The sequence below is a fragment of the Brassica napus genome, chromosome C5 (assembly GCF_020379485.1).
Source record: "Brassica napus cultivar Da-Ae chromosome C5, Da-Ae, whole genome shotgun sequence".
NCBI lineage: Eukaryota > Viridiplantae > Streptophyta > Magnoliopsida > Brassicales > Brassicaceae > Brassica > Brassica napus.
Genome location: NC_063448.1, coordinates 41,300,349 through 41,326,891, shown reverse-complemented (window position 1 = coordinate 41,326,891; position 26,543 = coordinate 41,300,349). Strand labels below are relative to the sequence as shown.

The 26,543-nt window shown below is 34.0% G+C and overlaps 1 protein-coding gene and 1 pseudogene across 1 annotated transcript; one reads left to right on the top strand and one right to left on the bottom strand.

Annotated features, from left to right (window-relative positions):
* Positions 1 to 4,337: 4,337 nt before the first annotated feature.
* On the top strand, positions 4,338 to 12,099 carry LOC111206173 (annotated as a pseudogene).
* Positions 12,100 to 18,890: 6,791 nt separating this feature from the next.
* LOC111206587 (NADPH-dependent diflavin oxidoreductase 1-like) lies at positions 18,891 to 22,620 on the bottom strand. The gene has a single exon (XM_048758846.1). It carries the CDS (start codon positions 21,944 to 21,946, stop codon positions 21,746 to 21,748), a length of 201 nt encoding a protein of 66 aa, XP_048614803.1. The 5' UTR covers positions 21,947 to 22,620; the 3' UTR covers positions 18,891 to 21,745.
* Between the last annotated feature and the right edge of the window lie 3,923 nt (positions 22,621 to 26,543).

Below are 26,543 nucleotides of genomic sequence, written 5' to 3'. Positions count from 1 at the left end.
CGGTGAAAAACGCAAAACAGTTTGAATGCCTGAGGAGCTTCGATACTGAGATTAAAAAACAGTTCAAATCCGGCACGTATAACACATCATATACAGAGATGCGATCAGACAAAGGCAATACGCCTTTCTTCTTTGCTACGGTAGTACTCCCATCTGCAAACCCAATCTTACACGAAGATATATCTTCTAAATTAATAAGAAGATTTATGTCACCAGTCATATGATGTGATGCCCCTGTATCGAGGATCACATCTCCCATATCCTTACCAGACATCTTATCCGAAGCACCACTTGACTTTTCTTGTAGAATTTGAGTGATTACTCTCCATTGTTCCGCGGTAAGCTCTGGTGCAGTCGCTCCAGGATTGGCGCTTGTAGCAAATGCTACATTTGACTGACCTCTTCCTCTACTGGCTCCACCGCGACCTCCTCCTCTACTCGCACCACGGGTTCCACGTCCTCCTCTCTCTGTAAACCACTCAGGATAGCCGATCAACTGCCAACAAGTACTCTTCTCGTGACCGGTTCTTCCACAATTTGAGCAGTTACGATCCTTTCCTCTGTATTGTGACGTTGGTAAAGCATCATGTCCTCCTCCCAACTCACCACTGTTGGTCTCACGTCGAGACACGAAACCAACTGCCTCCTGCTGCTGTTCTCGTATCTTAGCTGAGTTCAAACGATCTTCTTCCCGGATTATCTTGTTGTACACCTTTCCAAGATCTGGTAGAACATCAGCTTCTATTATAGCTGTAACAACATGACCGAAGCGTGATTCGTCCAGTCCCATAACAAACTGATGAACTCGCTCATCTTCCCTTTCTTTTTCATAAAGAGACGCTGCATCACAAGTACAAGCCGGTGGTGGTCGATATGTCTGCAACTCTTCCCACATCTTTGCAAGTCGACCATAATAATCGATCACCGCTTGTCCATCCTGCCTACACGAGGCAAGCTTCGCCATCAACTGATGTACTCGTACTTTGTTCCCTAATGAGAACCGCTCTTTGAGATGCTCCCAAAGCTTGTGTGCATCTGTGATGAAAATAACTGTAGATCTTACTTTTGGCTCGATTGATGTCCTCAACCATCCTACTATCATCGAGTTGACGCTGAGCCAAGACTCCAAATCTGCGTGTCCCTCAGATGGTTTCTTCAATGTACCATCGATGAAACCAGCCTTTCTTTTGGCTTGTAGAGCATTCATCATCTCCGTTGACCACTCGTTATAATTTTCACCTTTTAACTGAACGGAAGTGATCAAAGCTCCAGGATTATCTGACGAAAACAACGAATAAGGCGACCTCGCCCCCTTCTCGGACACGCCGGTAGTAAGCGATTTATCATCTCCCATGTCTTGTTTGTGAATGAAGAACAAGAGTTGTAATTATACCAACAAGCAGAGATCGTTTGAATTTGATCTATTGCTCTGATACCATGTTAAACTTAAGAGATTACTGAATATTTGTGCGTGCCTTATCATGAGCTTGACGCTCAATATATATACATGTTACATATCTCCTAAACCGACTATATTAGAGTATTTATCTCTAATATTTACATGATTATCTAAATAATAAACATCATTATCACAACAAAACCCGTGTTCTGATTCCCAAATTGAATATGCTTGGAGAGTAGTTAACAACTCCATTCTCATTGTTAGAGGCACCACAGATAAGCATCCTGAAACCAAGAAGATGGTTCTTGCAGGCGAAATCTTCTAGTTTAACCTTAATACAATGGTTAATCTCCATGCATGCTTAAGACCCTGTTAATAAGTGTAAACAGTAGTTGAGTTTTGTTTTGATTTGCATAAGTGGTATGTGATTGGTACGTTACCATACCATGTGAAGACAACGCTGGTGGGGTACTGAGACGGGCAGTTATACTGATGATACTGTGCGCGTAAGGAAACTGCAGATAATTGGAGAAGATTAAAATCCACCAAACTTAAACTCACATGATGATCAAGAGTTTACAAGCGTGGTTGCGGAAGATCAAGAAGAACACAAATACAAATTCTTTGTTATCTTATATAAACCATTCCCTGAATCACACACCATACGACCACCGCAGACAATGGCAATGAAATCGTGAAAAATCGCCGGAAAGTCTCCATCGGCTCAAATTTTTAACGGCGTCTCACTGGGCCTAGCCGAATCGGAATTACGCTTTCGCTTCATCCAATTCTGGGAGGCAAGAAACCCTACAAAAGGGGGTCCAACAACTACTCATCTACGAATAGGTATGTTATTTCCAATGCTTTTATCATATTTTAAAGGTTGATTTTTTGCAGATTCTGCACTAGTTTCTGGTTTTTGATTTTCCAAAATCTACTTTTTATCCAATCATGATTTTGACAAAATAGATTTCCTATTTTTTTAGGCAAACTGGTTTTTACTTCTCTTTACTCTTTCTTTCCCAAAAACCAAAATTCCTATTCTATTGGATTCTCCCTAAGAAAGTTACGTACAAAAATAAAAATGATTATTTTTTCTGTTTTTTTTGTTAGCTAATTTTAACTAAATAATGTACTATATAAGACAAAGCTATTTCACTACAAACACACAAAGCAAAGCAAAGCAAGTCAAACGTAAACCTTAAATAATGCATCCAAGTGTCAAGTTTTAGGAAGCTTGCTGATCTTCTTCGTTTCAAATCTTCTTCTCTACATCCAATCGAGAAGGTATTTTGCTCCCTGAAAATAAATTTTTGTAGTTATCAATTAATGAATATATAATATAATTATGGTTAATTTTTTAAAAAAAATTATGGATGTACATATTTTACTTATTGTTTTAAAGGTACGGTTACTATCTATTTATATTATATCTACAATAAAGAATTAAAATTTTATTCTAAAATATAATTACAGCATAAATACATGCATTGTTATATAATTATTATAATAACATGTACGTAGGAATTTACCTCTGTAGCTATTAGTAGTTTATTTATAATATTAAGTTACATAAATTTAACTATTAATGGTGTATTTTGTTATAGGTATAGCACACCAAGGACAATCATCAAATGGCAAAGAGGTATTTATTTACTAAATAAATTATTTTAATTAACTGATTATATAGTTTAATTGACTAACTTATGTATGATATTACTATTAAAGGGAAAAATACTATGGAACGATAGCAAGGTCCATATATTTCTTGAAATATATGAAAATGAAATGGAAAAAATAAATTGGTGTACCGGTCCTTTGAAAAAAGAGAGTAAAACGAGAATTAGAAACGAATTTCAAGAAGCAACAGGTCAAAATCCAGAATGGCTTCCATTGAAAAATAAATTCTATTCTATAAAAAAATTGTATGACATTTATTGCCGATTGGGCCGTATGACTGGGGTTTCATTTCACGAGACCACAAAAGCTATTCAAATGGATGATGAATGGTGGAATGATCGTATTCAGGTAATTTTTGTTTTAAAATATTTTAAATTTTAAAACAAAATTATGTATGCTTTGATGATAGTATTTTATTTTTTATTTTTCAATAATAGATATTTTACTATTCATAATATTTAAAATTTATTTTCTTTTAAAAGCAAAAACCAGAAACTAAAAACCAAAATCAAAAACCACCAATCAAGTTTTTCAAAAAACCAAAATCTACTGCAAAATCAAAAACCAAAAACTAAAAACCAAAAACCAAAAACCCAAAACCAAAAGCCAAAAACCAAAAACCAAAATCTAGAATCTAACAAAACAATCATCACCTAAATCATTCTGAATTTCATCTATGTTAGAGGAAGTTTCATGTCGATTTTTGACTCATCGTATTCCCACATGTATTTTTTTCTGTGTCAATTTTACCATTGAATCATCGCTTCATCTGTTCGAAATACACTAGGCTTCCGCATACCAAAAGGTAACCTGTGCAACTATGCCTCCTCTTCTTACACAATCAGTGTTCTAGATTCTAGATAACCAGTCGAAGATAGTTACAAAGATTACGATGTTGTGATTGTTTCTAGCTTGACTTCGGTGGCTGGGCCTAATCTCTGCATCTTACAATGGATTCTTGGTGGAAGGGTAAGTGTGTTTTTGCGTTAAGGTATTTGTATTCCTTCCTTTAAAGACCTAAAATTTTGTCAAAAATGTTTTGGATTCCAGTGATATGCAGACCCACTGATATGTAATCTTCTTTGAGTAAGGAACTTCGAGATTCGAGTTTGATATTCTGTCTCGCGTTTTGGATTCCTGCTGTCAACTTCTGACTTCAAAATTGTTTTTTTTTTTTTTGTCTTGTAGAGTCGTAGGAAGAAAGGGACCGTGACTTTTAATTGTGATACTACAAGTTACTGTTTTGTGAGTAAAAATGGGGTTGCCTACTTTGAGCTCAGGCTCAATTGAGGGGAGTGAAGAGAAGAGGGGAGATGCCATTACACAGGTTCATATCAATGTCTATGATCTAACGCATGTGAACAACTACCTCTGTTGGTCTGGCTCTGGAATATACGGTATGTTTATTCTCTTTCTCTTCATGATCTGTTGTGAATAATAGTTTGATTTATGCGAACACATTGGTGGTCTTCAATGTAGTTATTGTTGCTTTGTATGAGCTTTATGACAAGCCTCCTCTGCTTTTTAAGTTTTGGAAAAGAATTTTGTTTACAACCATTATAAATTATTTCCTGAGAGAATACTATAATGTAGTGAAATAATCTTCAATCCCAGTTTTTCTGAACCAAGTGATTCATTTTGTGAACCAAATCCTAATATGAATTAGGTCAACGGATATAATTTATCATGTTATGTAGAAAGTAGTTGAGAATTTTGCTTAGGTCTTAAAATAAGATTACTGTTCTTAAAGGTTTCTGTAAAATATTGCCTTGCTACTATATGATCCTTTGGTTTTAGTTGTTGGAAATTTCACGTCTCGAGTAATTTTGGTTATGATCCTCCTTTGGTTTTCCTTCAGATTCATTCAGAAAATGCGATCTATCTATCTATCTATATAATAAAGGAGAGTTACCTCTCTCTACAGTCCTCCACCTCATCTTTTAGACCGGGACAAATTACGATACGTGGCAATCTCTTTACTCATAACTAGACATTGACCCGCGCGACCACGCGGGTATTCAATTTCAAATTTTAATTTGTGTTTTGACTAAATGTTATATTTGTGAATATAATTGTAATCGTATTACATTAAGTAAATTTATATTTTTGCGTTTTAGCGTAAAATGTATCACCAATACTTGGTGGTCGGATCCGGTGAAAACTGTTTCATTGGTGATAGTCATCTTATATTGATGACTTGTTGGTTGGTATTTCCGTTTACCTGCTTGGGATACCTTAAAGTTTTCAGTTACACACCACTCTCCAATCGAAAGGTTGCATTGTGTCGGAAACATATGAGTTCTTATTCATGATGCAAGTATTTTACCACTTTGAAAAACATTTGAAATCATATTAGAAACCATAATTATAAAAAAGCATACAAAAAATAAATGGATAAGACCATTTCGCGTGTCTCGTCAGCATAAGGAGGGTTGGGGGTTTTGTTTCCATGAGTGAAAGAGTTTAACTTGTACTCGGCATCCGCTTTTGTAAGGTTTAACCTCGTTAAGCAAGGTAAAACTTTTGTTTGTTGACATGGTGGTTTGTCTTTGCGATAGAAGGTGATAATGAAAAGTGTATGGAAATAAAATTATATATATAACCGTAGAGTAGAGAATAAGCGCTAACCTAGCTTGCAAGGGAACATCACAGAATTTAACCGTACAATACATTTGGCTTTAAAGATATTATAGTTAGCACAAAATTAGGAAATAGTTTGGATTTTAATGAATCACAATATTTGATATAGATATTTGGTGAGCCAATATTTTATATATCTTTTAGCGATAATAAATATTTCTCATTGATTACATATGGATAAACTTTAAAAGATATTATGGTTTGGATTGTGAATTTATGTATTTTGTTTGTTTAAAAAACATAGAAAAATCTAATTGGGGAAAACAATAACTAAACAAATTAATTCGATTGGTTGTAATATATTTTAGCATATAGGAATAATGTATTTATTTTGTTTGTTTAGAAAGGTTAGATAAATCTAATTTTTGTAAAATTTGGTAAATAGTAACCAAATTAATATATACATATGAATATATTAATTTCAATAAGTTGTTCGAATTTTAGGTAGAAATAAAAATAAAGTAAAACTCCATTGTATGAATTTTTTATTAATCTGGCCTGTCAGAGATGTTTTAAAAAGACCAACATCGGCTATAGATGAAGAAGTAAAGAAAATATTTTTTGTAAGTGATGTCACAAAAGTTCCCTTATGATAGCAATATGATTTTGATTTCCGTTACATTGTTGCCATTTTTGTTGGTAAAATTAGAATTAGGAAAATGTATTAATTATCTGGAAAAGACAACATTAATTAAAGATAGGATTATTTATAACTACAGTGGCATTCTAACGTAATTAAGTTCCAAAACCAAAAGGTATTTCTATTTTGTACTTTACATCTATCTATCTATTTATCTATCTATCTATCTATTATTATAAAATACAGTTTACTCTTTTTTTGGAGCGCCACATCAGCAGCCACATAGATAAGTCGTGGATTGTGAATGGTACCACCATCTCGAAACTCTGCGTTTCATTAACTAAATCTCACGGACATCAAAAAGCTCTGGCTGAAACCAAACGCATCGGAATAAAAAATTTGGAATTTCTCACAATGATACGATTCAGCTTTACCAATCGTCCCAATCAGACATCGACGAGATCGAGAACAAGATGAACGGCGGATTCCAATCAGGTCCCGGAACCATCCTCCCCGCTCGTCCACCGAGCCCGATCCGTCCCTCAATACCCATCCCATCCTCCTCTCTCTTCGTCCAATCCAACCTCCCTGCGCTTCCGCCGTCCACCTCCCAGAAAGTGCCGCCCGTTCCAGCCCCTCCATCGCTTCCGCCGGCAGGTAACTTCGGCATCTCGAAAGTTCGAGGACGATCGGTGGGAGCGGGTTCGGGTCTCCGCCGAACACGTTGACGGAGACGGTGTGGGATACTGTGAAGAGGGATCTGTCAATGATCGTGAGTAATCTGAAGCTGGTGGTGTTTCCGAATCCGAATAGGGAGGATCCTGGGAAGGCGCTTAGGGATTGGGATCTGTGGGGACCGTTTTTCTTCATTGTGTTCTTGGGGCTTATGCTTTCATGGTCTCCCTCCGTCAAAAAGGTAATCAAAATCTTAGCTTTAAAGTTAAAGGTGGTATCTTTGTTGATTTGGGAGTTTCTCTAGAACGATGCTTAGGCTAAGACATCCCTAGACAGTGCACTGCTGTTAGCTTTTGATTTAACACACAGAACTGATTCAGTGAGCAATAAACAACACAATGTGGTGCTCTCTTATACTTGTAATTTTTAGTTTCATGGCTCTCTACTGTCTTGCCTGACCAGCAGTTGATGTCTATGATCCGATATGCGATTAACCATATTGTAAAGTTTACCATTAAATGTTGTGGTCACGTAAGCTATGTGTCCAAAACGATGGTTGTGGTCGGTCTTTCAGATATTCCTGCTTGAAAATGGTTTTATGAACATACTAAGAAATCAATAGGTTAAAAGAAGGCTGTTTTATTCTTTTTCTTGTGTCTGAATGCACTTTGATATATGTGATATATCTAAAAAGACATCTCTGTTCGCTTTTGGCAATGTTTAAATGTTATTAATTCTTATGGATATTAGCTACATCTGTGTTTTCATTTCCATTTAAAATTGTCCTTTCCTTGCATTTTTCATCTCGGGCTTGAGTCCCTGAAGTCATACAGCATTACTTATATACATCTGTTAGAAGAAAGAATCGTTCTTATTCTTTCCTCTGTGATTTTCAGTCCGAAGTGTTTGCTGTGGCCTTTGCGCTACTTGCAGCTGTAGCAGTGATCCTCAACACTAAATGTATCTTCTCCAAGGCGGTATATCTGCGGCTTTAAAAAAGTTAGCATTCTCTGACACAATCCTCTGAATTCACTTATGGGAGATGCTTTCGAATTCACTTTTTGTTGATTTTCACTCCTTTTGTTTTATGTATTGCAGTCAACCGTCATACAAGCCACTGTGTACAAACATCTTATCAAGGCGGGTTCAATATATTCCATAAGCGGTTTTGATGTGACTCAGAGCAATCTGAACGACTCTCCTCTGTCGATTTGACTCAATCGTCCATTTGCGTCTCCACCGTCGAAGTATGTCTCATCAGATTCTTGGAGGCTCTCCCTCTGTCTGTGATCATCTCTCTACCAGCTATATGATTGTCCATTGTAATATGTTTCTGTTTGAACTTTCTCTTTGAACTTTGATTTTTATGCAGATAAAAAATGGGGAGAGGTGACACAGAAGATATGTTTGGATGATGTTGAGGTGAACCCATATGCTTGCTTTTGTTTTTAATTTCTTGGACAGTCATTGCTTCCTATTTCGTCATCCCTATACTTGATTTCCTTCGTTTCCCTTTTCTGGTCAAGCTTGGAGAGCTAGAAGCTGAACTTTTTGTAATCAAGGCAATTAATGACAATCTGTAGCCCTCTTACAATGAACTTGTGGAGTTTAGGTCTCCTCGCAACTGTTCTTATACAGGTAAATCTGCATCTTGGTTTAGGTCACAGATAAATCGTTTCTTGGAAGGTTCGGGAGTCATATAGAGAGTGGAAGAGACCCTGAGAACTACTTGAAGTATTCGGTTGAAGATATCGAGAGAATCGATCTTGATTTCTTTGAAGAATATACACACGTCACACCCGCCAAATGTATGAAGTTAACTATTTTACTGCTGTTCTTTTAAAGCTTTGATTGTTGAAGTTAACTAAAAATGAGGGATCTCCTAAATGTATTAAAAAGTGTAAAGCCAATTTTGTCTTTTGCTAAACACTTGTGTTTAGTTGGAAATAAAAAGTAATGTACCAAGAGTCATAACTCAAGTCCTTAGAGCTAGAACCGTGGAATCAAGAGAAAACACAGCAGTGAGACTCTTTGTTAACCTATGAGAACAAGATCATCGTAGGTGGTGCGTTACTTTCTAAAGTGGACCTTCCCGAGAACGGGTCCCTAAAAGGGAAGAAAGTTTTGTGATCAGTAGCTAAATCTAATTGGTCAAATATGCCACTTCGGTAAGCAAAATTCTCAGCACCCAATTTCTTCCTCTATAACTTTTGAGATCTCCCATCAAAATCACTTAAAATGGTGCACCTATTGAACGCATAAAGTTCTAAGCAAAATGAACCGGTGAATATACACACTTTCTACAGTTTTAATTTAAGAAAATAGGTTAAAAACGTTCATATGAACACCACTCAACAAGTTCTTATATTTAATCGTTTCTATTAGCCAGTCCGTTTACGTTTTCAAATAGTACTTAAATTATTCGTCTACACAAGAAATATACGCACATTGGATTTCTCAATAAATAATATTTGCTCACATACATTATAGAATTCCTAACGGTAACTAAATATGTGACTTTTAAAAGTGTTGCGACTGTTCTAATAATAACTTTCTCATTTTAAACAAATTGCAACATCATCAAACGACTAAATACAAAATCAACATACCATTCGAAAACTATTACAAATAGAATTATCTTATTTTATAACTCTAAGTACTATTTTTAGGTCAAAACACTAAGTGTTAACTTAAAATTAGTTTTAAAACAAGAAGATAAACACTATTCAACATAATAAAATAGTTTTTATTATAACTTTTCGTCTGTAGGGCGGGCCGACCCTAGTTTAATAATATAGATTGAAAGTTGGTTTCTCTCTGAATGGGCTTGTGTAAACTGAAAAACTAAATGCGTTTATAACTTTTATCAGTCTGGCCCAAGAGTTATTACGTTTCTTCCCGACTTGCGGAGAACCACTGTGTCTCTTCAGATTTTACAGCCTCCAGACCACCTTTGTATAACGTCTGTAGTAATCAATCTGCTACATTAAACAAAGCATTTACGTCCACATAACAAATAAGCATTTATTAACAAATAAGCATTTATTAATTAACAAATCCAAGACCACAATTATAACCCCTTTAATTAATAAATGCTTATTTGTTAAAATTCACGTCCACATATTTCCATCAAAACCTAAGAAGCTACCTCCGAGTAGGAGTAGAGATGAACATGCACCACCTCACTCGACATTAACTGCAGATCACACATTTAAACCATCCACAAAACAAAAGGTTCTATTGCAATAAACAAAATCAATAGAAAACATATATCACATATTTTTTTTATAAAAAAAATTAGAATCTCACGCGAAGCGCGGACCAACCACTAGTTTTTAAATAAAATAAAATACAATGGGTTTCTCCCTAAACATCAAGAAATGTTAAGAAATGTTTCGCTTCCTAACTCCTTTCATCGCTTCCCAACATATTTTTAAATTTGTTATTGGATTTCAGAAACGTTGAGAGAGGTCTTGCTTCCCTACACATATTTATTCTGAGTTGTATTTTGTTTCTCTATACGCATTTAAGAATGAAAAATAAAAAAAAAAGACTTATTCCCAGTTTACAAGCATGACAACATATATACTATTAAAGCATAATCCATGCCTTAACCTTTTGAAGTTATGTACAATGGCATGCCATTTCTATATTTATGCTTAACAATATTAATTATTTTGAATTTTCTTTTATAGGATGACTTTGTTTACTTAATATTATATATATCACACCAATAGTTTTACTTGAATACATTTACCACAACAGCTAACATTACGTAACTATATGTCAGATTTCCTTTGGTTTATTGCTACGGGTCACAAAATATTTATCAAATATAGATGGATTGAACAAATAGATTTGTCATTTCTATTATGAACTAATAAAGGGATTAATAGTTTTATTAACAAAAAACAATCCCGCGCTTTTAAAGCGCAGATCAAAATATAGTCTATACTATTAAAGTAGAATTTCTAATAGGATTCTGCCCTTGATTTTTAAAATTATTTACAAGAGAATGTCACTGCTTTTAGATAAAATTATAATTAACTCACCTGCCATATTTGTAACCAATCATAAGTCACTTTTTTTTCCTTTTCATTTATAGTCAAACAGTATTTAACTTTCTAACTTTTCAATTTAAAAATAAAATAAAAAATAAATTCGTCAGCCATAATTTCAATTGGTCATATGTCACGTATTTCGGGAACCAATTACATTAAAGCAAGATTTAATAACATTCTAACTTCTAGATACCCTATATTAGATTAATTAAATGTCATTTTACAGCCTAAAAAAAATCATGTACATACCCTAAACCACAAAATAGTGAAATACAACTTTGACCTACACAAACCTACTTAGCTTATACAAATTAAAAAAATATAATGTTAGGTTACATTTTGTAACTTAGTGTTATATGAAACATACAAATAATTATTAAAATTTTTGAAAATTATAGTGGTATATTATTTTATTAACTATGGTAATAAAATTTCTTTAATAATATCCAAAATGAAGCCAATTAACATTCTATCATTTTCAAAACTTCTTAATTATTAATTAGCATCCGATTATATATTATATTTATATCTCAGTACTTATCATCCTAAACATATAAAATAACAACTACACATATACCAAAAACACATTATATCATTTTAAAAACCATATACAGTACATGTTATAAAATAAAAATCTTTCCAAAAGAGACAATTCCACGCTTTGAAAGCACATATCAAAATATAGTTATTCTTAAATCAGCAATGTTTTTTTTTTTTTTTGGAACACTATCAGCAATGTTTCATTTTTGAGTTTTTATGTGGTTCGGGCTACTGATCAATAAGAATAACATGTCTCCAGAATTTTCATTGGCGTTTTTCTATTTTTCCTTCCTCCATGTTTAGATTAGTTTTCAGTGATTTATTGATTTGTACACTACATGTTCTTATAGTGAGTTAGCAAATGGTTGCTTCAAAGTTGAAATAAAAGCTTATTTGTTAAACCATCATGCAAAATATATTTGACCAAAACTAACTATAATAATTAAACATGATAAAAAACTGTGAAAAACGTTTAAACAATGATAAAAAATCACTAAGAAATAATTACTTTAAAGTTAAAATATAAGACACCACTATATAATATTGTATTTTCATATTTTAATCCATGCTGCTGTTATAAACTACTAATTTTTTTAGTTCAAGTGTTATAAACTACTAATTTTTTTTCAGTTCAGTAGAAAACCATTATACATATTAATAAAAGTAGTTACATATAAAATTGGTATATAACATTCGTTAATAGAGATTTTTTCCTCACGCATTTACTTATGAAAACCATTTTCAAGTTTTGATCACAAAAAGGAAAATGATCAAAATATTTCATTTAATAGGTAAAATGACTCTAATACCCTAGATATATAAAAAACTAAAAAAAGTTTAAAAAATTAAAAATTTAAAAAATAATTTTATTTTTATTTTTAGATTATATGTTTTCAAATTCGAACTTTTTTATAATTTTTAAAATAAAAAAAAAATCGAATTTTTTTTATTTTGTTTTCAAATTTTCTTTTTGTAATTCGAAAATACTTTTTGAAACTATTTTTAAAATTTTTATTTTAAATTTTTTAATATTTATTTTTTATTTTATAAAATTTTAAATCTCAATCCCAAATCTCCACCCCATAACACTAAACCCTAAGGTTTGGATTACTTAACCCTAAGGTTTACCTCTTTAATGAAATATTTTGGTCATTTTGATCCTTAGATGACATAAACTTTTTTAGTGCTATCCTAGGATATTTCCCTATGATTTAAGCTGTGTTGTATACACGAATGATATACAGTAGAACATGTATAAATTAATAATGTTGCGACTTTGAAATTTTATTAATTTATAGAGATATTAATTTACAAAAGTTTCCTTATTTAGATATTCTATTTTAAGGTATATTTATTCTAAGATAATAAAAGTATTTGATTTTAGTGTATAGACATTAATTATAAATTTTTTAAATTTGACATTTATATTAATTTATTATATTATTTGGTGTATATAATATATATTTCATAGAAATAAAATGTGATTTTAGATATAATAATACTAAATCTCATCAACAATATATTAAATGTTAAGAAAATATAAAGATAATTCAATTGTGAATATAAAACAAACAATATAATAATGGATTCTTACTTACATAAATATGCATATATACAAATTATTAATTTATAATTTTTATGGGACCATATATTTACATAGAATTTTCTAAAAAAATATTATCTTATTATTTTATTGATTTATGTCAAATTTTGAACCGGCCCAAATTGGGACCGGTGAATTTATTAATTTATAGAGATTATTAATTTATCGAGTATTAATTTATAGAGGTTTTACTGTATTACGTTTACAAAAACCCCTCAAACTACCTTCATCTTAATTGTGTTAATCGTATTACATTTTTTACTTCATATAATGGAAATATGTTTTGCAATAACATAAGCTTTATAATAAAAATACAATCTCATCATAAATTTTAAAATAAAATTGCACATTTATAAAAATATTCTAAGCATAAACATAGTAAGGTATTAGTTGAAAAGGTGAAAGCGAAACGACTATTTAAAAAAAAAACAGAAGCAACTGTTTTCAAATTCAAAATCAAATTTAGAGCTTAAAAAAATGTGAACGCAAGAAAATTAAATAAAAATATAAAAAATAGGTAAATAAACAAAATTCAGAATACACGATCCGTGCGTAGGGCAGAAAAAGAATCTACTAGTTGTTATAAACCAAATGATGATCGACCATGGACCAGCCCGTACTGCAGGCCCAATCCGGGACATGATAAAGACAACCAGAGACTATGTGTTTATCTAGTATATATTCCATGTATATCTGTAACATAGTGTTTATCCTTATCCTTATCTTGTTATGATAAACATGACCTTATGACGGTCTAATACCTTGTATATATATGGACCTTCTGGTCGACAGTAATAATAACACAAGTTCCCCTCTTCATTCACAACACGTTATCAGCACGATAGACTGCAAAACCCTGAGACAAAACTTAACCTAAAATCCGTCACACATAAACCCTAATCCAGGCGTAACTTAAAATCAATCTATCTCTCAAACCCCGAGGAACGAGACGACGAACCACATATCAAATTGAAGCTCTGGACAAGACGAATCTATCAGCGAAAACCGTTCGTCAATCCGATCTCAGACACGCCCACACTCGCAGAAACAATAGACGGTGCCGCCTTGGTCTTTTGGAACCCTAATCCCAAAGAACCCTAATTCGTTCTTGATTCCGTTCCAGCAAGCATTACCGTCTCAGCTTCATCCCGATCGCAGCTCAGACGAACCCTTGAACTCAATCCCGTCTCGCGTTCCCGTCACTGCCTCAGCTCGATCCGACGATCAGCCTCAACCCGTTCGCGAGAGACAACCAAGGCGATCGCGACCTAACAAACCTAACCCGATCGCATCCTCTCAGCTCGCGATCCCGAAGCAGCCAGCTCGCGTCCGTTCGAGGTTCATCTTGGTGGTCCGGTTTCTACAATCTGCAAAACAAAGGTAATCCTAATTCTGAGAACATGAATTGAACATGGTTGTTTTGTAAAGATTGAAACCCTAAAATCAGAACTCTAAAGATGAAAGCCATAGGGAAAATAGATCAAACCCTAAAGAGAAAATCGGAGCTCGAATAAGTCCGATCCCCTAAACCATAATTCGAGATTGATCCATTGATCAATTAAAATCAAAGTCTTAATGATTTTGAATCTCAAATCAAATCCCCTTGATCAAAGATTAAAGTTTTTCGAAATCTCCTAAAAACCCTAATTTTGGAAAATCGGTTTTAAAATTGTTTGATTTAAATTTTGATTGTTTGATCACCTAGAGCTATTGATAAGATTGTTTAAATTCGAATCTAAATCACTCAAACTGAAACCCTAAAAGTGTAAATCGGTTTTAAAATGTCTTTGTTTGATGATTGATGATCTGAGATGTTAGGATTGATAAATTGATTAATAGATCTAATCTCAAGATTCAAAATCTTTAAGACCTTGAAACCCTTAATCTTGATTGATATTCCTAAAGGCCTTGAAACCTTAAATCTCTCATTACTTAAAACCTGAAAGATTGATTTAAAGAATTTACATATTGAATGAGAGTTAGGTTGCTAGATTATTTGATTGATATGGATCGTGTGGCATTGTGTTTTTGTTATCAATCATACTGAATGGCCGTGAGGCATAATGCATTGGTTCATACATGCGGCCTTGTGCCCTTGATTGAGATTAAAGCCGTAAGGCCTAAGCATCACAAAACATGAGCCGTGTAGCCTAAAGTATTATAGATAGACTTATGAAATCATATGCACTAATTATTTGAATTGGTTGCAAGAATTCTACATCATGAATTTATTAATGATTTCAGATGTCGAGATTTGAGCCTTCGGATTATGCTGCCCTAGATATCTCTGGAGATAATTATCCAGAATGGGAAATGAACACTTCAATTGCCCTGAAGTCTAGAGGACTCGGGAAATGTATCATTGAAAGAAATGATGAAGTTGAAAGTGAAAAGCATAGAGCCATAACAATTATGCGCTATCATCTCACTGAGGAACTGAGAAATAAGTACGAAAGTATTGAGGATCCTTATGATCTTTGGATAAAACTAAAATCCATATACTCAATGGAATTATGGCGAAAGGCCATGAATGATTGGAAGATACTCAGGTTCCAGGATTTTAAATCCGTGGAAGAATACGATTCTGCTCTAATGAAAATCGCCCATAGTCTTGAACTATGTGATGAAGTGGTTACAGATAATGATCTACTGTATAAAACATATTCCACATTCAATCCAAAGGATCGGTTGCTATCATATACAGCTAAAGGTTTCACAACCTATAATGACCTATTGTCATACCTATTGGCAACTGAGCAAAGAAAGCAGAAAATTAAAGATACCATTGACAGATTTGAGAAACTTCAGAAAAGATGCATTGAGGAACAAAACAGTGAGATGAGATATCCTGAGGCATTGGATCAGGATGAATCCAAGAAAGCCGTGTGGAGTAATATAGATTGTGAGGCCGGCTTATACATTGACTAAAAGAAAGATCTCGACATGATAATTTTATTTTAAGTCTATGATTTTGTGATTTGCTTTTGACCTACTTGATGATTCACGATTTTGTTTTTATATATTATCTTGCTTGGTCTTGCTTGATGATTCTTGATTAAATAACAAATAAAACCTTAATAAAAGGATAATCAGTCCACTGATAGTTGATTTCATGCATGGTTTAACTTTACCTTGATTGTATAGGTTTAACTTTACATTCCTGCAATCACATAAAATCAATTGTTGGGTGTAGACTAATGAGTCAGTTCACTGATATATTGATTTCTCGCATAGATTTAACTTCATCTTGATTGTATAGGTTCAACTTTACCTTCCTACAATCACTTGAAATCAATTAATTGGTACTGACAATGGCAAAAGACACAACATTATTCAGACCCATTGAGTTATAAAGAAATCAATTAATGCCTATACCCATATTTTCTACTAATTTATTCTATGCTAAAGATCAGTATGAAAGAGGCATAAAGCCATGGTAACCAGTATGGTTCACCACGAAATAAACACTTATGGCATGACCAGATTAGCCATCTTGATCCAAAACATGATGAAAAATTAATTAAGGCACAAAAGTGATCCCATAAAATCTCACAATGTGTTATAAGTACACAAAAGGGAAAATCACTAAAATAATTAAGGCTCCACTGTCCTAAGCACTACGAAATTATGAGTATGTTCATGAGGGGGAGAGAGGACTAAAACCCACAGTCCATGATCATATCATAAATTCGGATTCCATGGTTTACAACCATAATATACACGGCTGGAAAGCTTTAAAGCTCTCACTAATGGTACATCACCCACGTCCAGCCTAAAGCTTAAGGACATTATGTATATAAATATTGATTTACATCAGGCCATACATGTAAGCATAGACATTCCCACCTCTGAATGATTAAGGGTCATAAACCAGACATATACACAAACCATCTTAAGAAAATACGAATATTCCACCACATATATGTGTGCCATTTAAGATGGAACCTCAGATGAGGATTGGGAATATATATTAGATAAATAAGACTTCCTCCACGAAACTATAATGTATCTTGTGCCAAACATGGATGATTTAATCAAGTGGCCAAGAACACAGATTACAAAAGATAGTAATCTGATTATCCAACTTTGAAAGGAGAAAGTTATCAGGCTGATAAAGAGTAAAGAGTAAAAGAGAAATATAATGGTATCAACCATAGTTGTCTTGGCAAGATCCTCAGACCAAAGATTATGATCTAGACGTTCTAAAAGAATATGATCAAAAGATATAAAAGCTAGCAGAAATATATGCCAGACACACTGACCCGAAAAGAAAAAATGACTATGTCATACCAGCTTAAGCACCACGAATTTGATGTCTAAGAGACACAATCAAGTTGCTACAATGTCTATTAGAGATAGACAAATAAGTTCCAAATAATAAGGAACCTCGGAAAGTAATGAAAGGTGCTCAGAATCGTACAAATCCGAGTTCATAAGAGAAACCAGTTCAGACAGAGAAATAAGGTTGCGCAACCACACATCTAAGGTACCAGACCATGTAGTTTGGGACGCCAAACTGCAAGGTATAAAGGTCTTGGATAATAAGATCTCAAAATCTAATTAGATCATGTCTGGAACAGTATGAAACTGAAGATAAAGAGTGTTAACACCAAAGATGTATTTACATACATAAGAGCTCATAAAAGATTGTAGTACTTGGGATTTGAAGGATATAACCTGAGGATCATGAACCCACGTAGAGTACTCATAAAACCTATATAGGGACGTGGGGTGTTCAAAGAATTCAAAGTAATTATAAGACAGATGGGCGTAGTAACCATGTACATACAGAAAAGCCATCTAAGAAAGAAACCAGTGAATGGATCTTGTGAGATAAGAAATTCCGTGAGATTAAAGGACATGACCACATGGTATAGTGTGTCCATGTTCCTTCTAAATAACGTTCAAGTATAGCTTGATTACACAAGGATACTCACAAGGACCAAGGAACAATTTATAAAGAGATATGCTCCTATATGGTGGATGCTACTACAGAAAATCAAGTTTGATTTTGTCTGGATATTTACTAAAGAAATAATGGTGTAGTAAGCAGCAAATGGATCACTGGATAAAGATATCAACGTACCATAGAAATATGAGAAAGAAATTCTCATAGAACAAGTTTTGTTCCTAAGTTGTAATATACAGCAGCTGTAAATAATATGAAAGACTAAGTATTTACTTAGTGCAGTCAGTCCATACAGAAAATATTATAATTCCTTGTGATCATAATAAATACCAACTGAGAGAAAAATGTTTAATGGTTCAAAGGTTCAATGATACAAGTTATCGATTGATTAAACATGCTATGTTTTACATATGGAAAGTCTGTAGAAAAATCATAGCCGTGTGTGTGTGTGTGTGTATGATTAAGTCAGCACGCCTAAGTGAGAACCATAAACCAGGATAGTGACCAGAAGGATGTCTGGTCGTGGCTTAATGATTATAAGCATTGCTAAAGTAAGAAAAGATCGATAACCATGTACAAAGGACATGAGTGTATGACTGCGAATTCATTGTGTGATGAGTTTCATTGCAGCAAATAATTATTGATGGTATGACCTTAGATACTCATGATTATGAACGAATATAGACAAGGTCTATAGCTCAACATGGATCGACAAAAGAAAATAAAGAATGATTGGTTACAATGGATAAAGCCATTGGCACATACGAAGAGATATAAGTCCGAATGAACAAAAGATATGAAGTAAAGTTGTTCGTATGTGTTCTGGGTCTATGACTCAATATATATTGAATGTCCACATTTTGGGAAAGCCATATAACCAAAGAGAATCCGTGGGACATGAAAAAGGACCTGCAAGTAAAGTTTTATTGCAGATTATAAAGTCCATCCGAGCACCGTTTGAAGCACCATCAGTTCAACCAAGACATGGAGTGATCAGCAGCAAAGATGTACATCCTGACCACATCTTAATGGAGTTCCAAAAGACATACCAACGTCCAAGACTTACAAGTTCATTCAAGGAGAATCCAGCTAATCATCTTCACCAAGTCATAGGCAACTTCAACGTTCAAGAAGACTCGGATACCAGATGGGAATGCGTCTACTACAGTGATGCATTCATCTGGGGGAGTTCATGTGTTGTACTCTTTTTCCTGTCCTTGGTTTCCCATTTTGCCACATTGGTTTTGGAGTTTTTCAGGAGAGGTTTTAATGAGGCAACATTAAGCATGCAACGAACCTGTACCGGATGTGTCGATCAAGGGGGAGTGTTATAAACCAAATGATGATCGACCATGGACCAGCCCGTACTGCAGGCCCAATCCGAGACATGATAAAGACAACCAGAGACTATGTGTTTATCTAGTATATATTCCATGTATATCTGTAACATAGTGTTTATCCTTATCCTTATCTTGTTAGGATAAACATGACCTTATGACGGTCTAATACCTTGTATATATATGGACCTTCTGGTCGACAGTAATAATAACACAAGTTCCCTTCTTCATTCACAACACTAGTAAAATAAAAACAAAGCAAGCAACTCTGCTGGTCACGGGCCTTTGTCATGTATCTCTTATTGGCGAATTTTCTCAATTCTCATATCAACTATGTTTTAAATTTACTTGCTGTTTCTATTTCTTGTTTTTCCACAACAGGAAGTCTGCTAAAACATATACTGTAAAGTATAGTCACGTGAAGTAAAATTGGTATCCACATATATATATGCATGAATGTGATCATATTTGCAGAGGCTCAGCATCTAAAACATAAGTTGATAACCCTAGTTAAAAATACATATTGAAATCATGTATTATTCGGTGAATGATTTATTCAAACAAACCCTAGTTAAAATGAAAAAAAGGTGAAGTTTTTTTATTGCTTTTAAAAAACTCCTTTTTCTCTCTCCAAACTCTCTCTCAAAAAAAAAAAGCTCGTCTTTCCTCCGGTTGCTCTGGTGGTTCTCCGCAGCCGGAGGCGTCTTTTTTTTTTTTTCCTTTCTATCTCTTGCTTCCTCACTGGTCCATCCTTCCCTGCTGATATGTTTCTGGCCCTGTTGTGATGAAGCTGAGCAGAAACGGAGGAATCTCTACCTCGGTGAGTGACCTTCAGGTATCTCTTGGCGGAGTGGTGGTGTCGAGACGAGGTTGGTACTTGGGTATACTGGCGGTGAAGTCGGATTTTGGGTTGCGGAGTGGAGTAGATCTAGGTTATCAATTTCTAAATCTGTTTCCTCTGTGGCGGTGGGAGCGTGTGGTCGTGTGTGGATGTCTCCTCTCTAGATTCGGTGGCTTGGTGTCTTGCTTCAGGTTGGTGAGGAGTTTTCTGGCGTAGGTGGTTTCGTTTTCTTGGCGTCGAGTAGGTGAGACCTCCTACCTTCTCCGGTTCTGTTGGGCTTCAGAGATTCTCCGGAGACGAGCTCGTGGTTGTGTTGGCTGCTGTGTAGTAGCTACAGCTGCTGTGTTGTTCGTGTACCGCTGCCGTTCTCGTAGTTGAGGCGGGCCGTCTATGACCTGTTCTTGGTCTCCTCCGGCGGTTGCTCCAACTTGTCACTCTCGGTCTTCGTCGCTTTTGGTGTTCGTTTTGCATCGGTTGTTTATTTTTGGAGGGTCTTCCTTTCCGGTTCGTCGGAGTTGCTCACCGGCTCTCCCACGTTGGCGTAGCTTTGGCGTTGCTCTTGGAACTAGTTCCGGTTCTCGTGCTTAGCGTGAGGCGGCGTTTCTTAACCTCTTGTGGGTCATGGGAGGGACAGTTCGTCGAGGGAACCTCATGTTTGGATATGTCATCCCAGCACCAGTGTTGAATCTTTTGGTTCACAATGGTGGGCTTATCCATAGTCTAATTGTAGGTTTGGAAGAACAACATCAGAATGTGGCTCTCACTGCACCCGGTTTACGGTATGGTTCGCATTAGTTCTGAAGCCGAACCGAATAATGGTAACTTTTGGAGATTTAGGTGGAACTTCCCAGTGGGCGCAACTAGAGCTTTTTGGTAAAAGTAGTGGTAGGAGTTCTTGAAACTCAATTTTCTACTGCTGGTGGTGGTTGGAGGATTGAGTTTCTTCGACTGAGGTTTGCAAAGCTATCCAGAGATGGCATCAATCATTTGGAGCAGCGTTAGCAGGCAAGCCAATTTCTGTTGCAGAGTGGTCTCATATTTCATCAAGTGTCATCTCCATTTGGCAATGCATTCATTTGGTCAACCTTTAACTTCTGCTATGCTTCTTAGTTCTATGAGTTAAGATTGTTTGATTGTTCTTTAGGTCTCTTGATGTTGATTTTTCTTCTTCTTCCCTGTGTTGTTTAGATTTTTTTTTTCCTTTCTCAGCTACTAGTGTCTCTTTGTAAATTCTGTAAAAAACTGAAAATGGTATAAAATTTTAACATTTTTACCAAAAAAGAAAAATGAAAAAAGGTAAAAACCATTCATTATATAAAAAATTAAAATTAAGTTATACATAAGTTCTAAATGCATACAATCAAACAAATTATCTTCACTTGAACCGTTCAATGTGGATATAAAATCAATTTAAATAACAATCCAATGATTCTTATAACTAGTAATCAAACATTACATGATATGGAGGAAGTTGGGATTAAGACCAAGCTTCGACACTGTATCTCCCAGCTTTCTCCAAAGCCTTGAGCCACCGTGAAGCCATTTCCTTTGATCCTCCGGTCTCCTCCATCACAATCTCCTCCAAAGCCGACATCACATCACAAGGCATTTTCGTGGACGATCCCGCCACGTAAACGGCGGCTCCATTGCATAGCAAATCACAAACTTCCTTCCTCATCTCTCGGATCTTGTGTTGCACGTAAACCTTCTTCAGTTGGTCTCTAGAGAATGCAGTGTAATGGATGTATAACTATTTGTATATAAGCAGTGATTTCAAATTCCGAGGTTAATCGTACTCTGGCAACTTTACGTAAGGCAGAGTTTGGTTTTTACCAGGAGAAGAACCACAAGCAACTATGTTTTGTGAATTTTCGCACTTGCATATTTCAGATTTTGTCTGTATAATGGTCACACACACACATACTTCACCATAGGTACAAAGTTTGTGGTATGTTCACGAGAACTCTTTAGTGGAATTAAATACTCCAATTAAACCAAGCGCTCGTGGCTTGGTGGTAAAGGAGGTACAGCTGTACTGCCCGCCACCCGGGTTTTTTGGCCACAACGGATTTAACATCCCTTCCGTTGGGGCGCTGGACCCCCTACGGGGGATAGTTGAGAATGTGGCTGCCCAGATACCAGAGTTACCAAAAAAAAAAAAAAAAAAAAAAAAAAAAAAATCTCCAATTAATGGTTTCAGCATTTATGAAAGAGAAAATGACTATGATAGCACTAAAAAAGTTTTTGTCACAAATATAGTTTTTAAGAATAAAAATGGCCAAAATAACACTTAATGTTTTATCAAAAGAGATAAATATACACTTATACCCCAACGGTAAATTAATTTAGACATTAAGGTTTAGAGTTAAGGAGTTGGGTTTAGGATTTAGGGTTTAGGGTTTAGGGTTTAGGGTTTAGAGTTTAGGGGTGGGGTTTAGGGTTTAGGGTTTAGAGTTAAGGGGTGGGGTTTAGGATTTAGAGTTTAGGGTTTAGGATTTAGAGTTTAGGGTTTAGAGTTTGGGGTTTAGAGTTTAGGTTTTAGGGTTTAAAGTTGGGGAGTGGGGTTTAGGGATAATATTTCAAATTTTGAAGAATAAAAAAAAATTTAAATTTTTCAAAAGATAAAATGCTATTTTGGTCATTTTAGTTTTTGAGAGCTATTTTTGTGACATAAACTTAGAAATGTGTTATCAAAAGATCAGCAGCATCTGGATTCAGATGACTGTGTGAAAGCAACTTTAAACCCAAACGAGACTTTTCCACCGATTCAGCTCCCAATCTCGAAAGCAACGAGAAGGCAGGCATATTTTTGGATTTAGTATCCATGTCGTTGACGTATGGATCAATTTTGCGGAAGTGGTTATAAGCAGCTTTCAAGCCTTTGGTCTTGGCAATGAGTTCAATATAAAAAGCAAGCTTGTAGCCCGTCAATGACATATTATTGCTCTCCATCCACTCAAAGACCTACGAGAATAAAACATGCAATAATTAATTTTTTTTTTAAATATAGATCAGACATTACCTCGAGGGCACGCTGATGTTTGCAGTCCTTGTGGAGAAGAAGCTTAGCCCAGCTGTAGAGATCTGTTTTGGTAACGACGAAGGAAAATCTCCTCTTCTTCTTCTCATCATCGCTCATGAACTGATTCAGTGTTTCTTCTACTGTGAGTCCCGTCCTTTCAAGATGCAGAAGATTCAAGAACATCATCCTCTTCTCCGTCTCCTTCCACTCCAGCTTCGACGCCGCAAGTACATCAACCATTTTCCTTGACCTAGCGCAACAGGGGTCTCAACGACAACCGACGGCGGACCAGCTACTGTTGAACAGGCCCTCTTCCATAGTTGAGCAACGAGAACACGGCGCAAGTTCATTTTTTTTTTCCTTCACAATCCCCAAAACCCTAAAATCTATTTTATTAAAACAGAATCACTCTTAACAATTACACCTACAACTACTTGGAATATTACTTTGCTTACTATTAGACCTATTTGAAAATATAAAACTAATTATGTAACCATAACTACATTTTACTAATTTACATATTTTCCAACCTCCGCTTGAATCCCAGAATTTTAGGAACCCACCTCCGGTTGATATATGTTAATAACATAGGCAAATAGAATAAATGATGATCATATTTTGATATTAACTTTTGATATAATAATATAAGCAAAGAGAATACATATATCATACTTAACCATGGGAGGACCGGCATGGCTTCACAACCGTCTCCGTCAAGAAAGCGTTTAGACAAGACTATTGCATCTTTCCTTTAAGATTGTGTCGTTGTCTTTTTGCGCTGTTTTTATTTTTCCGCAGGTAGGGTCTCTTTCATCATGTGTTACATTGTACCGAACTATTCTTCGGACGTTAAAAAACAAAATCTACGGTTTACATATTAGGTCAGACTACTTTCTTTTGACTAAGGTTATGTGTTAATACAAAATCATGTTTTATTTTTTCATCTAATAATATTTCAACCTAGCATTAAAATCTACACTTTTCAATAATACATAATTGACTTACCACTTGAGTTTAATCGGTTTAATAATTAATCAATACTATTAAAATAGAAACAATTTTATTTACTTACAAATAGTCTAAGTTGGACCAAATTTTTTCAGGTTCCTATTATTTCTACCTATACCTAACTTGAATATTTATTTTAAAAATTTGGATACTCGTTCAGTCTTTGATTCGTTTTTGATTTTTGGTTTCAGAGTTAATTATATTTTCCACTAAGTTATTCTTGAAATAATAAAAAACAAAAACATAAATATACCCGCCCTTTGAAATACTATATTTACTTTATAAATAATTATACCCGTGTATAATCATGGGAAAATCACCTAGTTCATTAGTAAATCACTTAACATTATGCAATATATGCAAAATAATAAACTTACGAAGAATCCAATAGAATATCCTACAAACTAGCAATTTCCTAAAATAGTCATTTGTATATTATGTTGACCAACAGATTATTATTGTACTGTGCACTAAAAATCATTAAACTAACTACACGTTTTTGGTTTACAAAAACCTGAGTATATATATAGTAGAACATCCGGGACTTTAAAATTTTATTAATTTATAGAGATATTAATTTACAAAAGTTTCTTTTTTAGATATTTTATATTTTTAAATATTTTTATTAATAAAATAAGAAAATATTTGATTTTACCGTATATAAATTATTTAAATTTTAGAAAATTGACTTTCATATTATTTTATTATCTTATTTGATGTATATTGTTATGTTTCATAGAATTGTTACGCGGTTTTCGATATAATTTTAATAAATATTATTAAAAATAAATTAAAATATTAAGAAAAATAAAAGTATTTTCATTGTGAATATAAAACTAACAATATAATGTTTAGCTTGTACTTATATAAAATATATATAGGGATATATTATTAATTTATTATTTTAATGAGACTATATATTTACATGAAAGTTTTAAAAATATTATTATCTTATTATTTTATTGATTTGTGTCATATTTTACACCAACCCAAGTTGGAACCGACAAAATTTATTAATTTATAGAGATTATTAATTTATCGAGTATTAATTTATAAAGGTTTTACTGTATATATAAAACTGTTTTACCCTTATTAACACATTAACTTCAGATTTTGATTAGCATAGGATAAGTCGACAATATTGTGTTTCTCATCAACGTGCCTTTTATAAAACCGCTTTCTAATGAGCAAGAAATCTTATTTGTATAAAATGAATAAAATATAAGGATTAGTAAGTTTTGATACATTTATAAAATCTAAACTAAAACACTTTTCAGTAGATAGACTAGAGATCGTAGATTTCATTCATATCAAATAGTTAAAATCATGTTCCATTGGATCATTTTTATAGTGTGTTACTAATTCTTATTTAACACCCGTAGTTGTTATTGGACCTACTATAATGATGGAGAAATTCAAGGCGTGTAAACTTTTTTTTTTTTTGGTCAACCAATGCGTGTAAACTTTAAAGTGTTAGAAAAGGGAAGAACGAAGTGGAATTCATATAATCCAATTTGAAATGAAAATAAAGTCTATCCATAGTGTCGATTAGACTCTAATCCTTACTATTCCTTATATTTTATTCATTTATATTTATAATAGACCTAATTTTGATTTTCATTTTTTGTTCGAATTGAATTTTTATTTTGTTCCAACATTGAAATTGCTTATAAACTATTGTATATTCATAATATAGATTAATCTCTTCGCTTTCGAATTACAGTAATAGTTTTGAACTTAAGTCAATCAAATCTTTTTTTTTCTATATATCAAATACTAAATTAAAAGGTTCAGTCTTAAATGGCCCAAAAAAAAAAAAATTGAATAAGACACAGTATGCTCAAAAGGTTAAAGCTCCGGAAGTAAGGGAAAACGAAAAAAACACGAGAATAGAAGCTCTTCGAGTTGATTGCTCCAATAAACACTTGATTACATATAAACTTGAAACAGATTTTAGTGTAGCCAAGAGAATTGGCTTGTAGAAGGACCATCAAAGATGATGAACATTATATTTCATGGATGAAATATTCCCACAATGCTATTGAAGATGAGTAACAGAAACTCTAGCAGCAAGGACAAGAGAGAGTACAACGTTTATGCTATGTTCACGAGAACTCTTCAGTGGAAAGAAATACTCCTTTTAATGATTTCAGCATTTATAAAATTTAAAACAGAGAGATTGTCTCGGAGATACAAAGAACTAAGATTTTAAAGTTTCCATAAAACGAAGCAACAATTCTTAAGT

Coding starts and splice junctions, on each gene's coding strand:
- LOC111206587 (XM_048758846.1), bottom strand. CDS start 21,946: ATGAGGAAGGAAGTTTGTGATTTGCTATGCAATGGAGCCGCCGTTTAC.